This window comes from Carcharodon carcharias, chromosome 12 (genome assembly GCF_017639515.1).
Source record: "Carcharodon carcharias isolate sCarCar2 chromosome 12, sCarCar2.pri, whole genome shotgun sequence".
NCBI classification, from domain to species: domain Eukaryota; kingdom Metazoa; phylum Chordata; class Chondrichthyes; order Lamniformes; family Lamnidae; genus Carcharodon; species Carcharodon carcharias.
Genome location: NC_054478.1, coordinates 77333167 through 77349723, shown reverse-complemented (window position 1 = coordinate 77349723; position 16557 = coordinate 77333167). Strand labels below are relative to the sequence as shown.

At 41.0% G+C, this 16557-nt stretch overlaps 1 protein-coding gene across 14 annotated transcripts in view; it reads left to right on the top strand.

Annotated features, from left to right (window-relative positions):
• The window catches only part of myo3b (myosin IIIB), a 661003-nt gene that overhangs the window by 357703 nt on the left and 286743 nt on the right, over positions 1 to 16557 (top strand). For 9 of the 14 annotated variants that reach the window (XR_005944587.1, XM_041201000.1, XM_041200999.1 and 6 more), the window contains 3 exons: positions 289 to 309; positions 4949 to 5026; positions 5652 to 5881. Coding sequence is in view for 13 of the 14 variants with exons in the window: in XM_041201000.1 (XP_041056934.1) it covers positions 289 to 309; positions 4949 to 5026; positions 5652 to 5881 (329 nt within the window). In the remaining variant the exon portion in view is untranslated. The remainder of the gene's footprint in view (positions 1 to 288; positions 310 to 4948; positions 5027 to 5651; positions 5882 to 16557) is intronic. The other 5 variants (XM_041201003.1, XM_041201002.1, XM_041201004.1 and 2 more) reach the window with 3 other exon arrangements.

The following is a 16557-nucleotide window of genomic DNA, read 5'->3' as shown; positions in this document are numbered from 1 at the left end:
AATGCAGATTTTTATAGGAACATTGAGTTTTTATTTACAGCGGTTCACTTCATCTTATTTTTCAATACAAATTATAAATGCTGCCTATAATACAACATGCTGTGAGAAATTAGGAATCCAATAAAAGTAGTAATGTGAGGGTTTGAAGCAACATAATGTAGTTATTGTCAAAATGGTCATCTTTGCAGTATTTACTTCTCAATTTAATCTTACAGTACTGATCTCCTATTGCTTTAGTTCTTGTTATATTGTTGATCATCTTTTATTCTATTTACTTTTCAAATACAGTCTCCTAAATACTTGCTGAAGGTAAGAATGACAACAAGATGACAGTTAATGCCAGATAGAAAACTTAAACATGACAACGGTACACAGTGACAATCATCCCAAACCTACAATTCAGTTCAGTTCTTTTTATGTACAAAGTCAGAACATTGTTATTCTTTAAATGTATTGAACTTGCAATGTTTGTTTTCAGTATTGGTTTTTCAATTTTAGTTTTTTTTATTCCAACATTCACCATCAAAGAGGCCTGGAACTTAGCCATGCAACTCCCATTTCCCAGAAGCTATGCAAACTGCTAAGGTCCCAAAATGGCAGGCAGAAAGTGCGCATACTTACAGCCAGAAGTGCCTGGACTATCATTTTTGGGAAGAACAAAAAAAGGTGTCCTTTAATGACCCCTGAAGATGGCCTTAAGCCCTTTAGACATACTTATCAGGGACAAAATGCCTGATTGAGGTCCCTGTTCCAGCACTATTGCAAGTTGCACTCAGAGAAACGAAGCCTTGACAATCAACAAATTAAGTAAGGTGCCTAAATTGGGAACCAGGAGAAGCAGGAGCGCTTCCCCCAATCCTATATTAAGGAACATGATCATTGTTGCAGATTTCCTCCAAACACCACTGCTTCAGAACCCCTGAAGCCTGATCATAGACTCCAGGTCTTCAGCCAACTTTCAATTTTGAATTCCAACTCACCCACCACGACTCGCATTTGTAAACTCCAGACCTCCTGTCCCTTGACCTAACCCTCAGTTGCAGTTACCAGTCCCTCTCCCACAATCCCTCAGATGGCCCCATCTAGTGAGGTAGGACTCTTTGGCTCCAGTCCCCAATCTGATACCCAATTGTGGACCTTGGATCCAGCCTCTGAAAACACTTACCAAAGGCCTGCTGTGATTCTAGTTGAGGACTAATTTTTCTTGATTCAACTGGTCTGTCTGCTGGAGGGTTGTAGCACAATGACAATGAGGGCCAGATCCAAAATCAAGGCTGCCTCAAATCTCATTGCTCTATCACAGAGTATTAATCCTGCACTCTAATTTGTCCTGCTTCCAAATTTATAGGCCTGTCTCTGGTCTGCGCTCCTAGATGGTACTCATGAGTGTTTCCCTGTGGCACTCTTGAACTGCCTGCCAGGAGTGTGCAAGAATGGTGGATTATCCCTCTGATTTCTCTGAATGATTGTGTTATCTTTCCATGATTCGGTCCGTGTCCATGGGCAATGGCCTGGCTAAGATCAGTTATCTATCAATGCAAAATCTACATCATCTAGAGGTTTATCAAGTTCCGCCAAGTATCCAACTACGTAACAAAAAGAGAAGCAGAATAGAGCGGGTCCAAGGATTGGGTTCTCAGCTAAAGTTCTGGTGTTTTCTTTGTTATAGATGAAAAGCAATTCAAAATCTAAATAACCAATACGTTCATAATTATAAAATATATAAGTAAATAGGAAAATAGGCTTCTATTTAAACACAATACTCAGTATTTGTTTTTACATCTTAGAAACTTCTGGACTACATAGTCAAAATTGAATTATCTCTTTCAGCGACAGAGAAATGTGATGGGTTTTATGCTGTTGAAAAAGTTGGGGAGCGGGTGGGGGCAGGGGATGGTCAGGTGAAGGAAAAGGGGTGGCCTTATCCCTGACTTTCTCTTTTTCTCCACCTGACCGATCCCCCCCCACCCCCCTACTTTCACCAGCATAAAAACCAATCACATTTCTACCTCCCTTCAGTTCTGAAGAAGAGTCATATTGGACTCAAAATGTTAACTGTGTTCCTCGCTCCACAAATGCTGCCACACTTGCTGGGTTCTTCCAGTACTTTCTGCTTTTATAATACATTTTTGTACATCTGTATCAGGTACACAGTCGCTTGATAATATAGAACTTGAATATTACTGAAAAGAGAGACATGTTGCAGAAGCTTTTCAAATTGCACTCATCAGGACAAATGCAAGAATGCCAAATTTTAAATGATCACAACAACTTATACCACAGAAGAAATGGGTGCTGATTTGTTGGCAAATCGACTGATTCGCCAAGGCATTGCCATGGGGAAAGTAATGAAGAGGGAAGGAAATAGCAGTGCTCAAATTCACTTTTGAGGTGGAGCAGCCAAACATGCTTCCTTTCCTTGACGTACTGGTTAAGAAGTTTGCTATTGGGTTCTCCACTGCTGTCAACTGCAAACCTAACTTCACTGGTCAAAGTACATGTTGGGATTCGTACAGCTGCACGTGCTATTAGGTTGATCTTATCGGCAATCTTATAAATAGGGTCCTAGCTATTTGTTCACCTTGCAAGTTTGTTGCAGAAATAGAGAGCATCAAAGCTATCCTGCAGGAGAGTAGCTATCCCGATCAGATTGTTGTTTGCTGTGTATCATGCAAACTTACGATGGTCCATAGATCACCACTTGTGGACCTGAAAATGCCTAGTTTACCTCAAGCTACCTTGGAAAGGCAAGGTATTTCAAAAATTTGAGCAGTTGGTTAAGCACGCCATTTCACATTGCTACGCAAGTGGTATTTTCCACTAATAGGATGCTGCCATCAGTCCAAAAACACGTATGAATTTCAGTGCCAGTGTGATGCCTGGTACTTAGGCTGTACATCCTAGCAATTGGCTGATTGAATCAAACAGCATCAAATAGGCAGAGAGCAAACTGTACACAACCAGCCCAGGGTTGCAAAACCCAAAACAAAACATCTGCTGTTAGATGTGATTCAGCAATTGCTGCCCAATTACTGATCAATCCCGAGAATGCTGATAGCTACACTAACAACCAATTTAAGATAATCGGTCAAACTCATAACATGTCTCAAATACACTTGCTGATAGCGACATATATTCATATACAGGGACTGTTCTCTGCAAATGTTCAAGCTTTACGCCTTGAATTACCTGGGAGCTTGGAGAATTAATAATTCCCTTGCTTTCTCCCTGACTACACCTCGGTCAATCAGAGTCAACTTACCAATCAATCAACACCATTTTCTCCTGTAGTAATTGTTGTGATCGTTTGAAATTTGGCGTTCTTGCATTTGTCCTGATGAGTGCAAGACGATAATCTTCAGCAACATGTCTCCCTTTTCAGCAATACATTTTTGCTTAACTTGGAGATTGATTAAAAAAATCTGGTCAAAATAATTGTATTAAAATTTATTCATATTTTGGTCATTATGTGTTCAACTTATTGAGATTACAGAATGCACGTTCCATATTTTTAAGAGTCACTTTAGGAACAAAATAGGTTTTAATGGGGCAAATGAGATTACAGTATTTTCCTTTGTTTCTTTTATATGTTTTGGTCAAAGAATAATGAAGCACAGGAGCTTGATATCAATGCACATAATATATCCCAGTTGCCAGCCATTTGCAAGCTACATGTCCACGTTCATAGCTAACCCTTGAGGGTTAAATTTACATTTATTTTCTCCTATTTACTTTTAGAATCATTAATTTGAAGTCCTGGATTTTACATAATAGAAAGCTAATTGAGAAAAGGGGACAAAAGCTCATATGTTTCACGAATTTTCAAAAACTATATTAGAAAATATATTCCAAAATGCACACTAACAAATGCAAAAGTGCTACATATTGATGTGAAACATTTTTTTAATGTAAAACTGTTTTTTAGGGAGCGACACTTTTTTTCACACACCTTTTTAATTTATCTTCTCATTGTTATATCTTCTTAACTATGCACTAATCCTTTGCTTAGAAGGTGGAACACAATCTATTCCCAGACCTCACTGTTAACCTGCAGCTAACTGTTAAATTTACAAGAGCGAGTTAGGACGATTTGCCCTCTGATTTCCTCTCTATCCTTATGGAAAAATGTTCTTAATATTTGCTTCCTTTAGTCCAGCTGGTATTAGGAATTTGCCAGGCTGGGAGTTGCAAACACAGAGCTGCGTTCTATCGCTTTGTAGTTCAAGATGTTAGTAAGCCAACACATTGATGTGAAATTCCTAAATTTAAAAATTCCTAAATTTAAAAAGCATTTTCAAGTTGCTGTATGTGTGCAAATAAATTTCTCATACATTATACACTCAGTACATCCATGAATTTTGTAATTGTTTTGAATATTCGGTTATTTGTTTGTAGATTGTCCAGTAAAACCAGTTCTTATTTCACAAATTTGTAATCTATTTCCATTTTCTTAGATTAGATGGCAGCATTAAACAAGCAATTATACACAAACCATAATACCTATCTATGTCCTAGATATATTTACATAATGAACAGAAATGCATACCAGAACTTATGGTAATGTAAACATAACTCTGAAGCCATTAATTTTAGTGCTTCATTAGATTTGATGAAATATGTTTTTTGTAAAGTGTAAGGTCATCAAAATGTTAATATTATGTGGTTAGTAGGGCTGTTTTTTTAGACAGAATTTATGTTATGGATAAATTTTATGTTGGTTTAATAGTAAAAATCTGAATTGTCTTGTATTTTAATATCTGTAGTATGCCTTTAAGCTAGCACCCTTTGATTTATTTGATTCCTTTTATTGACTCTCAGCTGCTGATCCACTGCATTTTTTTGCATTGGTAATTTTATCACTCTATCCACAGGTGCTAGTTCTAGAAAGTTAGGTTGTTTTTGTAATCTCTTGATGACATGTATTGCATTTTCACTATTTTGTAACCAGGTTGATACAATGGAAGTTATGCGACATCCCGAGGAAACAACAAACATGAAACGACAAACTGTGGCTTCTTACTTTAGGGTAAAGTTATAAATTTAGCTGCTGATAATTAAAAGAAAGACCTTTAAAGAAATTGAATTCTACGGTATTGCTAGAAACTTAAAAGAGCACATGTATATGCATATGGGGGGCCATGATACAGAATTTTAAGGTTCTTGTGCAGATTGCTTGTTGTCTGTATTCCAAACAATTATTGATGACTTTGACTAATTTATTTTAGTGAAAAAACATAGTTACAAATATATGCACCAAATAACCTTATCAAACTGTAAAATGAAAAGAGAATAATTGGTAGAAATGATCAAATGAAAATGTCGCAAGAAATTTAGCTGAAACCTCCAGGGTCAAAGCCTTAGGCAGAAGGGTATTTAAAAGACCCATACACATTCATTTGACCTTTTAAGGACCTTATTGTAATTTTGGGGGCTTTATTTTATTTTCAGCTGACACTTTTATGAGCTTTAGTGCTAGATGAAGCTTTTCTTATTTATTTTGCTCCAAGCTTTCTTCATTGGCATCATACAGTTTATACTAAAAAAAATTTAACAAAAAAGATATGAAAGATATAAATTGTTCAAATTCTGATCATTGTAAATAAGTTATGAGAAGTAATTGATCAATTACAAAGCAACAAACAATTTTTTAGGTGGATTTCTTTCTTATCTGGCAGTATTCATTAATGGATCTACTGTCTAAAATGGTGGTTGGTCAGCCTCATTTTGTCCGTTGCATCAAACCCAATGATGACCGACAAGCAGAAAAATTTTTTGAAGAAAGAGTTCTGGTTCAACTGCGGTACACTGGCATTTTGGAAACTACACGCATTCGAGCACAAGGATACTCTCATCGCATCCTCTTTGAAGAGTTTGTTAAAAGGTAAAAAAAACATAGACAATATGGGGATGTAATTTGTAAAATGTTTATTATCAGCAAAAAGACATTTTGTGTCCAATGTGCACTAAAGTAAATAGAAGGAATTAGCCTTTTGGCCCTTTGACCAAGGTAAAAATTCTATGGTTTCTCGAGTCTCCCCAAATCTCCTCTTAGTGCCAGAGCTTTGTATTCGAAGGCTTCCATCTTTGTTTTATCCGCTTCTGTCTATGTTGTTGCACGAACATCATAATAGATTAGGAGGATCTTATGGTTATTTTCCTGTCTGATAACTTTAGAAAATGTAGAGAGACTTAAATACATTGAGAGCAAGAGCTAATAAACTGCTGATTCATTAGTCAATGCTGCTTGGAGGATTGCTCCTCCAAGAAGAGGTTCTCAAAATTGACCAAAAGAGAGAGAAAATAAAATGCACTTTATGAATAGCAGATGTCATGTTTTTATAAGGATCTAAAGGCACCAGTTGCTCATAAGGGATTATGCAAACCTATTGTGGATTAATTTATTGAGACCACACACATGGGAACATTCGTACTGAGGTATAAAGATTGAAGACACATCAGCAGCAAAGCTGTCTCTGTGTGCTCTGCTTAACAGCAAAAGGTGAAACTAAACCGGATCGCATGACACTCTTCCTTTCTAGTGATGTCATGCTCCTATCCCTTAAAGGCATATTACAACTGCAAACATGAAAATCTTGTGCAGAATTATGTAAGGCTAAAATTTCAAAATCAAAATGAATAATAATAATATACAGGAGTTTTGTTCACAGAATTTGGGTAAGCTGGGAATGTAGAAGCTTATTATAAACTGTGCTAAAATAAATTCTGGCTCCAATACGTAATGATGGTGATTTTAAGTGTATGCCTTTACCATCTCAATTACCAGTTGAAATAGCGACTGGAATTTTCTGCACCTTTTGGGGACGGGCTGAGAGGCAAGAAAGCTGACAAAATGGCATGTTAAGCCATTGGAGGATGTGCCTGATGTCTTCCTGCAGTCATGTTATATTACCAGCAGCGGGAGGATTAACGGCTTAGACACTTGATAGGAGACCAATTGAACCACTTAAGTGGTCAATCAAGGGACATTTCCTGCATTTTGCCCACATCAGGAGGGCCCACCCACTGCATAGAGAGACTGCAGGGTGAAACCTGGTAGCCTCCAGCAGGCACTCCTTGGCTCATAGAGCGATGGCCGCCCTTATGGCAATGGCATCAGGGGCGCTTATGACCCCCCTTCTCCCATCTCCTCCACTTTTTGCTGTTAAGTAGAGCACACACTGACAGCTTTGCTGCCGATGTGACTTCAAGATTTATACCTCAGTATGAATGTTCCCATGTGCCTAGTCTCAATAAATTAACCCAAATCAGGGCCTTTCACTTAACCTTTCTTCTAGCTTCAGCAATGACCACCACCAGCATTCGCGTTGCTGAGGCTGCTGAGCTGTTGACCCACTGATTAGACCAGAAGCTCTTGGAAGTGGGCTGCTGTCCTTAACTGGATGACTTCCCCCAGCGATGTCCTCTTAATTAGCCACTGCCAGCAAAATGCTACCCAGGTCCCGCCACCAGCCAAAGCAGGGTTGCTTCCTGCTTTCAGCCCTGGCTGCAGGACTTCCGCCATCACAACAAAATTCAGCCCATTATTTCTCAATTTACCTTACAAAAACTCTCTCACATTTGAACACCTCTACCAGGTCTCTTCTTAGTCTTCGTTGTTCTGATAAATCTGACCTAATCACCTAATCTTATAAGCTCCTTACTTAAAACTAAAGTCTCTCCTTTCTGGTACTGTCCTAGTAAATCTCTTCTGGACCTGCTTACTGATCTTGACATCCGTACTAGCTAAAGCAGCCAGAACAGGATACAATATTGTAACTGCAGCCTAACCCATGGTGTCTATAATTTTACCATTACCTATTTGCTTTTGTCCTCCAAGCTCTGTTTTTATAAAACCTAAAACCCACTGTCTTTTTAGAGAGCTTTTCTTTCCAATTTATCTGAGTTATTTGCCTTTTATCTTAATGAAATTGTTTACATTCCAGCACTTTTATCGTTGTCTATTTCCTCTCCATTTCAATTCTGATAGTGAATCTAATTATATACTTATATACTAATTTTCTACATATTTACTTATCCTTACATTACCCACTTCATTCCTGAGAACTAGAATCAGGAAAATGGCTCTTTCTTAGTTCGATCTAAAAACATGCTGCAGTTGATATTATTCTAGAATGGCTTTGGAAAGGTGGGCAGGCAAGTGCAAAATGTACGCACTGGTCTAATTTTCAGGTTTGGGCTAATTTAACTCCTTGGCCCCATTTTTATTTGACCCATGGATCTCCAACCTGATTATATTGGGAACATGAGGTCTCCACGTCTGCTGGATGGTATTCCCAGTGGTTCTGCAAAGGACTTTTTAAAGCAGAAATGTACCTTGAGCAGGAGGCCACAATCCAATTTGGCTAGTTTAACTGTTGCCCTGCTGCCAGAAGGAATTTGGTCATAAATGAGTTGCAGGCTTGCCCCCAGGTTTTCTGAAGCCTCCCTGGAGGGCATGGATGAAAAATAAAGCCTAGGAGTGAGGTCTTTCTTCCCACCAATAGCAGGAAAATTCCAAAAGTGAATATTCACCAGGCCTGAAGAGGGGAGAGGTTTGGCCTGAGTGAGACAGAGACCTAGTGAATATATTTGGGAATTTGGTTCAACGTGGGAATTCAGTGCATAAGGGGAAAGAGGTACTTGAGTTAAGATTTACTCCAAGAAGTAAAGTGTGCTGAGTGGGGAGTTCGGTGAAGGGTGGGAAGGAGGTGCTTTTTCTTCTACTCTTTTTCAGCCTCCAGCATTTGATTTTCACTTTCGTGCAGCAGATGAGTGGGTAAACCAATAACTGGTATTGTTAATTTTATCAGCATTGATAAAATGTATTGGGAAGCATAAGCTTTATTAATTATAATTAATTAATTAGCAATAATTAATTAATTAACACATATTGGAGATGGCAGGGCAGGTAATGTGCTGCAATTTCAGGATATATGTGCTTCTGAATACCTGTGTGATCCAGGGCAAACATGTCTGTAGAAAGTGTTGAGGCTGCAGGAACTTTGGCTGAGTTATTGAGCTGGAGGCTTGTTTGTGGCTGCAGGAACTTCGGCTGAGTTATTGAGCTGGAGGCTGAGCAGCAGAAACTGCAGCATATCACGGGAGGGGAAAGTTACCTGGATACTTTACTCCAGGAGGTGGTCACACTCTTTAGGATAGTGTCTTCTGATTTGGTCAGTGGTCAGGGACAGGAGGGTGTGACTGCAAGTGAGGCAAGTAAGGGGACCCAGAGGGCAGGAATGCGGGAGCCTCAGTCCTTGCAATTGTCCAACAGGTTTGAGGTTTTTTTATCTTGTTTGGATGAGAGTGGGGGCTGCAGGGTGGATGAGCAAACTGACCATGGCACAAGTTGGGGGAGCTACAAGGAATGTAGTGGTAGTAGGGGACAGTATAGTCAGAGGGATTGACACCATTCTATGCAGCAAAGAGCATGAGCCCAGATGCTGTGTTGCCTGCTTGGTGCCAGGGTTCAGGACCTCTGCTCAGGGCTAGAGAGGAACTTGCAGGGGGAGGGGGATGACCCAGTTGTCCTGGTCCATGTTGGTACCAATGACATAGGCAGGAAAAAAAGGAGGTTCTACATAGTCAGTATGAGGAACTTGGCACCAAATTAAGAAGCAAAACCTCAACGGTAATAATCTCTGGATTATTTCCTGAACCACATGCAAATTGGCATACGAAAAATCAGATTAGGGAGATGATTATGTGACTCAAAGCCTGGTTTGGGAGAAGTGGATTCTGGTTCATGGGGCACTGGCACCAATACTGGGGAAAATAGGATCTGTACCATTGGAACGGTCTACACCTGAACTGTGCTGGGACTGGTGTTCTTACGAGCCACATAACTAGGGAAGCGGAGAGGGTTTTAAACTAAGTAGTGGGGGCAAGGGTACAAATTTAGGAAGATGTGGTAAATCAAAGAGTAGAGACAAGGCAAAAGAGAAAGGCATTATTACAGGAAATGAAAAACAGACTTTGACAGGAAGGAATAGAGACCACAAATCTAACAGTAAATCAACAAAACAGACAAGAGGTTATAAAAAGAATAGGAGGATCAAACTAAAGGCCCTGTATCTGAATGCATGAAGCATTCAAAACAAAACAGATGTACTGAGAGCGCACATAGAAATAAATAAGTACGCTTTGATAGCCATTACAGAGACTTGGCTGCAGGAGGGCATGGAATGGGACCTAAACATTGAAGGGTATAGGACATTTAGGAAGGACAGGAGGTGAGGAAAAGGTGGAGGGGTGGCTCTGTTAGTTAATGATGGTATTATTACAATAGAGAAGGATTACCTAAGTTCAGGAAACCAGGATGTGGAAATGGTTTGAGTAGAGGTGAGAAATGGTAAAGGCAGGAAGTCACTTGTGGGAGTCGTGTGCAGGCCTCCTAATAGTAACCACATAAAAGGATGGAGCATAAAGGATGAAATAATGGGAGCTTGTAGGAAGGCATGACAATAATCGTGGGAGATTTTAATCTACATACAGACTGGAAAAAACAGATGGGCAAAGGTAGCTTAGATGAGGAGTTCATAGAATGTTTCCGGGATAATTTCTTAGACCAGCATGTTCTGGAGCCAACCAGAGAGCAGGTTTTACTAGACCTGGTATTGTGCAATGAGAAGGGATTAATTAATGACCTCATAGTGAAGGTGCCCCTAGGTAGCAGCAACCATAATATGATTGAATTTTACATTCAGTTTGAGGGAGAGAAGAATGGTCTGAAACTGTTTTTAAACTAAATAAGGGCAATTATGAGAGCATGAAAGTAGAACTGGCTAAAGTGAATTGGCAAATTAGGTTAAGGGATAGGTAAATAGAGATGCAGCAGCAAACATTTAAGGGGATATTTCAGAATACGCTGAATAGACACATTCCAACGAGTAAGAAAAAATCCAAGGGATGGACATACTATCCCTGGTTAACAACAAAGGTTAAAGATAGTATCAAACTTAAAGAAAAACTATAGAATTGTGCAAAGATAGGTGAAAGGCCAAAAGATTTCTCAGAATATAAGGAACAGCAAAGGATGACCAAAAGATTAATAAGGAGGGAAAAATTAGAGTACGAGAGAAAGCTAGCCAGAAATATAAAAACAGATAGTAAGAGTTTCTTGTACTTATTTTAAAAAGAAACAAGCTAACAAAGTGAGCATTAGTCCAAAGAAAGTGAGTCTGGAGAATTGATAATGGAAAACAAGGAAATGGCAGATGAATTGAACAGATATTTTGCATCAGTCTTCACTACAGAAGATACAAGTAACATCCCAGAAGCAGCTGAACACCAGGAAATGGAAGGGAGGGAGGAGGAAAATAACAATCACCAGAGAAGTGGTACTGAGTAAATTGTTGGAGCTGTGGGCTGACAAGTCCCCAGGTCCTGGTGGACTTCATTCTAGGGTCTTAAAAGAAGTGGCTATTGAGATAGTTGATGCATTGATTTTCATTTTCCAAAACTCCCGAGATTCAGGGAAGGTCCCACTATATTTGAAGATAGCAAATGTATATTCTACAAAAAAGTAAATTATATGAAAATGTATATTCTACAAAAAAGTATATTATATGAAAATGTATATTATACAAAAAAGGAAGGAGACAGAAAGCCAGTTAGCTTACCATCTGTCATAGGGAAAATGTTAGAAACTATTATTAAAGAAGCTATAGCAGGGCACTTGGATAAGCTCAAGGTAATCAAGCAGAGTCGACACGGTTTTGTGAAAGAGAAATCATGATTAACCAACTTATTGGAGTTCTTTGAGGAAGTAACGTGCTGTGGATAAAGGGGAACCAGTGGATGTACTGTACTTAAATTTCCAGAAGGCATTTGAAGAAGTGCCACATCAAAGGTTATTGCAGAAAATAAAAGCTCATGTTATAGGGGTAACGTTTTGGCATGGATAGAAGACTGGCTGGCTAACAGGAAGCAGAGAGCAGGCATAAATGGATCTTATTCAGGTAGGCAAAATGTAACTAGTAGTGTGCACAGGGATCAATGCTGGGACCTCAACTGTTTACAATTTACATGAATGACTTGGATGAAGGGATGGATGGGATGGTTGACAAATTTGCTGATGACACAAAGATAGGAAAGTAAGTTGTGAAAAGGACATAAGGTACACAAAAAGATATAAATATGTTAAGTGAGCAGGCAAAGATCTGGCAAATTGAGTATAATGTAGGAAAATGTGAAATTGTCCATTTTGGCAGGAAGAATAAAAGAGAAGCATATTATCTAAATGGCAAGAAATTGCAGAGCTCAGAGATGCAGAGGGATCTGAGTGTCTTAGTGCATGAATTGCAAAAGGCTAGAATGCAGTTACAGCAAGAAATTAGGAAATCTAATAAAATGTTATCATTTATTGCGAGGGGAATTGAATACAAAAGTAGGGAGGTTATGCTTCAGTTAAACAATGCACTAGTGAGACCACATCTGGAGTACTGTGTACAATATTGGTTACCATGTTTAAGGGAGGATGTAAATTCATCAGAAACAGTTCAGAGAAGATTTACCAGACTAATACCTGGAATGGGCAGGTTGTCTTATGAGGGAAGGTTGGACAGACCATGCTTGTATCCGCTGGAGTTTAGAGGAGTAAGAGGCAACTTGATTGAAACATATAAGATCCTGAGGGGCCTTGACAGGGTGGATGTGTAGAGGATGTTTCCTCTTGTGGGGAAATCTGGAACAAGGGATCACTGTTTAAAAATAAGGGGTGGCCCATTTAAAACAGAGATTCGGTGAAATTGTTTCTCTTGAGGGTTGAGTCTTTGGAACCCTCTTTCTGAAGAGATGGTGGAAGCAGAGGCTTTGAATATTTTTAAGGCAGAGGTAGATAGATTCTTGGCAAGCAAGGGGGTGATAGGTTATCGGGGGTGGGCAGGGTGCAGATTTGAGGAAATGGCAGAGCAGGCTTGAGGGGCTGAATGGCCTACTCCTGCTCCTTGTTCGTATGTCTGGCTGGGCGGGGGTGGGCGCGGAGCCGATCGCCGCCTGCGATCGGTTGTGCACCACCATTTTACGCAGGCGGGCCGATTAAGGCCTGCCCAGCGTAATACGTGGCCGGTAAGCGCTCAGCACTACCTGTATGAGTGGGGAGTGGAGGAAGAGTCAGGGCTAGCGCTTTTTCACACGTGTATGAAAGAGCGCAGAAATCTCCTTGAGGCACGGAGCTGAATGGATATTAAAAGAATTAAGTAAATTATTTAAAAATTATTTTAAATTATTTAAACATGTCCCCTCGTGATTGTGTCACATGAGTTGGGACATGTTTGTAAATTTATGAAAATGTATTTATTTATTTAATGAAAGCTTCAGGAAACCTCATCCCACCCATAGCTTGGGCTTTTCGTCTGCCCGCCAACATTAAGGTTGGACATGCAGCGTTCTTAAGTGCTTTAATTATTTTCTTAATGACCTTAATAGATTGTTTACATTTCGGCAGGCACGCAGCCAACTCCGGCACGCGCCCGCCGAATGAAATATCGCAATGGCGCACGAAGACATTGGGAAGCACGCCCAACATCATCACGCATTATTTTACATGTCAGAGGGCTGGGCCCGCCCCCACACGCTGACCGGAAAATTCTGTCCAAGGGTAATTAGAGATGAAGCCTGTGCTCAATTGCTGAATAGTTAAAAAAAAATACAATGGGCTGAACTTCACTGGGAAATTCAAAGTCCTGCTGTCAAGGTCAAAAGCGTGAGGCAACCTAATAGCTTTTGGCCCAATCAGAGGCCCAACAGCTTTGCTGCCTCAGCAGCATCATTGTAAGCGGTGGCCATTGCTGTGGCAGCAGCTGAGAGGAGAGGGCGCCTCACTGTCTACGTGCCCTTGAAGAAGAGTTGGGGGATGCTGGGACGAGGTAGGCAGGCACTGGCCATAGTGGGACTTGTGGTTTCACTGTGCACCAGCAGTGCTGTTGCTGCAGGGGCAGCTGTTGTTGCTAGGGCCGCCTCCATGGGCCGTGGAGTCATGAAATTCCCAAAAAGAAGGACTTCTCCCGTCCCCGAAATTGGCTGGGGCACAGGAGTGGCCATGACGCGACCTATGAAAGTGTAACAGGGCTCTGAATTAGCCACTTAAATGACTCAGCGGCTGCCGTTCATTGTCATTTTGCCAGCCTATCATTACCAAAGGGCCTGGAAAATGCCAACCAATGTTTCTTTGCAACTGTTTCCCTGATAGCTACAGCCAGAGTGCACACCAGCTCTGGTGGCAAAGGCTTAAGGATTATGAGCAGCTAGGGGCTAAATTAAAGAGTAGAACCACAGGGGTGAAATTTGTAGCCCTCCTACTGTCATATTTGAAGGCAGGGGAGGTACATAAAATAAAGCATTGGCCTGCCCACCACCCGGCCTGTCCCTCAAGTCACTGGGGTGGGTGGGTGGTCGTAAGGCGTCAGACAGCGCATCCGTCCTTAAGTCTTTTGAGGCCCTTGGACAATTAGCAGCTGCTTAACGGCCTCATTTTGCTCTGCCGCAATTTTTCGGTCCATGGGGGAAGGCAGAAGGAAGGAGGGCAGCCCTGCAGCTTTGACAATGTGGACTGCTGTTGGGAAGTAAGTGGGCTAACTCCTTCTGGGGATCTGCTTTGTCCATTGGGGTACACCCCATTTGTTCCCCTTCCCCCCTCCCACTCCATCCCCTCCCTCGCTGGAATCTCCCAACCATGCTGGTCCAAAACTCTCAACTTACCTGAAATCTGGGAGGCATCTTCACTTTGTGTGTATTGGTTGTAGTCACGGCAGTGGCCGCCACCCTCTCCTGGTGCTGCTGGGACCAAAGATTGCCTGGAAACTCTCTTGGAATTCCCACTCTGCACTATTAAGGCTACTCCCAACGTTTTATCACTGGGGATAGCCAGCTTTCATGTCAACCAGATGCCAACTGACTTCTAGGTCGGGGATAGGGGGTGTGAGTAATCCCTCCTCCTGTAAAATCCACCCCAAAAAGATGATAATCTCTGGATTACTTCCTCAGTCTCAAGCAAATTGGCATAAGATAAGCAAGATCAGAGAGTTGAATATGTAGCTTAAAGATTGGTGTGGGAGAAATGGGTTTCAATTCATGGAGAACTGGCACCAGTTGTGGGAAAGAGGAAGCTGTACCATTGGGACAGACTTGACTTGAACTGCATGAGGACTAATGTCCTCTCAAATTGTATAACTCGGGCTGTAGAGAGGGCTTTAAAATAGTTCAGGGGAGGGGTTATGTGAGGGGAGATTTAGAAAGGGTAGCGAATAAGGTAATGATAACCAGAGCGTGGTGAGAGTGCACAAACGCAAGGGTCACCAGCATAAATGAGTCAGAGTAGGGAAAAGTGGTAAAAAGACAGAACTAAAGGTTCTTTAACCGAAGGCACACAGCATTCCTAACAAGATAAATGAACTAATAACACAAATAGAAATAGTTGGGGATGATATGATAGCCATTACAGTGACCAAGGCAGGGAACTGAATATTCAAGCGTATTTGGCATTCAGGAGGGATAGGAAGAAAGGAAGATGAGGTAAGGTAGCTCTGTTAATAAAGGATAAGTTTAGTACAGTATTGAGAAATGATTTTGGCTCAGAAGATCAAGATGTCGAATCAATCTGGCTGGAGGTAAGAAACAGCAAGGGAAATAAGTCACTGGAGTAGTTTATAAGTCTCTTAACAATAGTTACATTATAGGACGGAGTATAAATCAAGTAATAATGCAGCTTGTAAGAAAGGTACTGCAATAATCAGGGGCAATTTTAATCTTCTGTCATGCTAAGAAGGCATGAAGGGAAAAAAATCTTTAAGAAATTGGTTTCCCTTCCATATTCTCTTGTTTAAATTATTTCTTTTTTAAAAGGAACAATTTCTGGGCTGTTAAAATGGTCGCAGCTAGTCATATGCTGGTAGTTCTGTAAAATTCTGAGCAGTCCCAATAGAAACAGGCGAAACTCATCAACCTCTGGGAATGTGACTTGGATGAACATTCCAGCTAAGCTGACACAAAGAACTAGTAGGCGATATGTCTGCAATGGCCAGCTCTGGACAAGGGCAGAGCTATTTGAGACTTCTCATCTCAAACGTTGTGCTAATGGTTCTAGAGTTACCTGCTTAAAAGGCAATGGGAGAAATTGTCCCAGATTCGCACTAAGTGCAGCAGTGGGCATGAGAAAAGATATTTTACCCACCAACCACAATGGCGGGTTTCCGTATTATGGTATTGCCCCCTTCCCAGTGTGTTCTGCCTTCTTAATAATTAATGGGAAACATGCCAGATTGAGGGCAGGAACCTCTGATTTACCTGCCACGCCATTACCTCACAGCTTCTTCACTCCATGTGCCTATTTAAACTATAGCCATGCACACAGTTCTCAATGCTTGCAGCCCAGGACGACTGCAGTGAAGACATGGCCCCAAAAGCCAAGAAGAGTGCATCCTCCTGGTTCAGTGGCGCATCTATGAGACGCCTCTGGACACCATGGGGGCCTGCCAGGATGTCCTTTACCCCCTCTCTAGCTGCACAACGCCCATCAATACTCCAGCTTGGAGGCGGTGGCAGAGGTGGTCGGTGTCA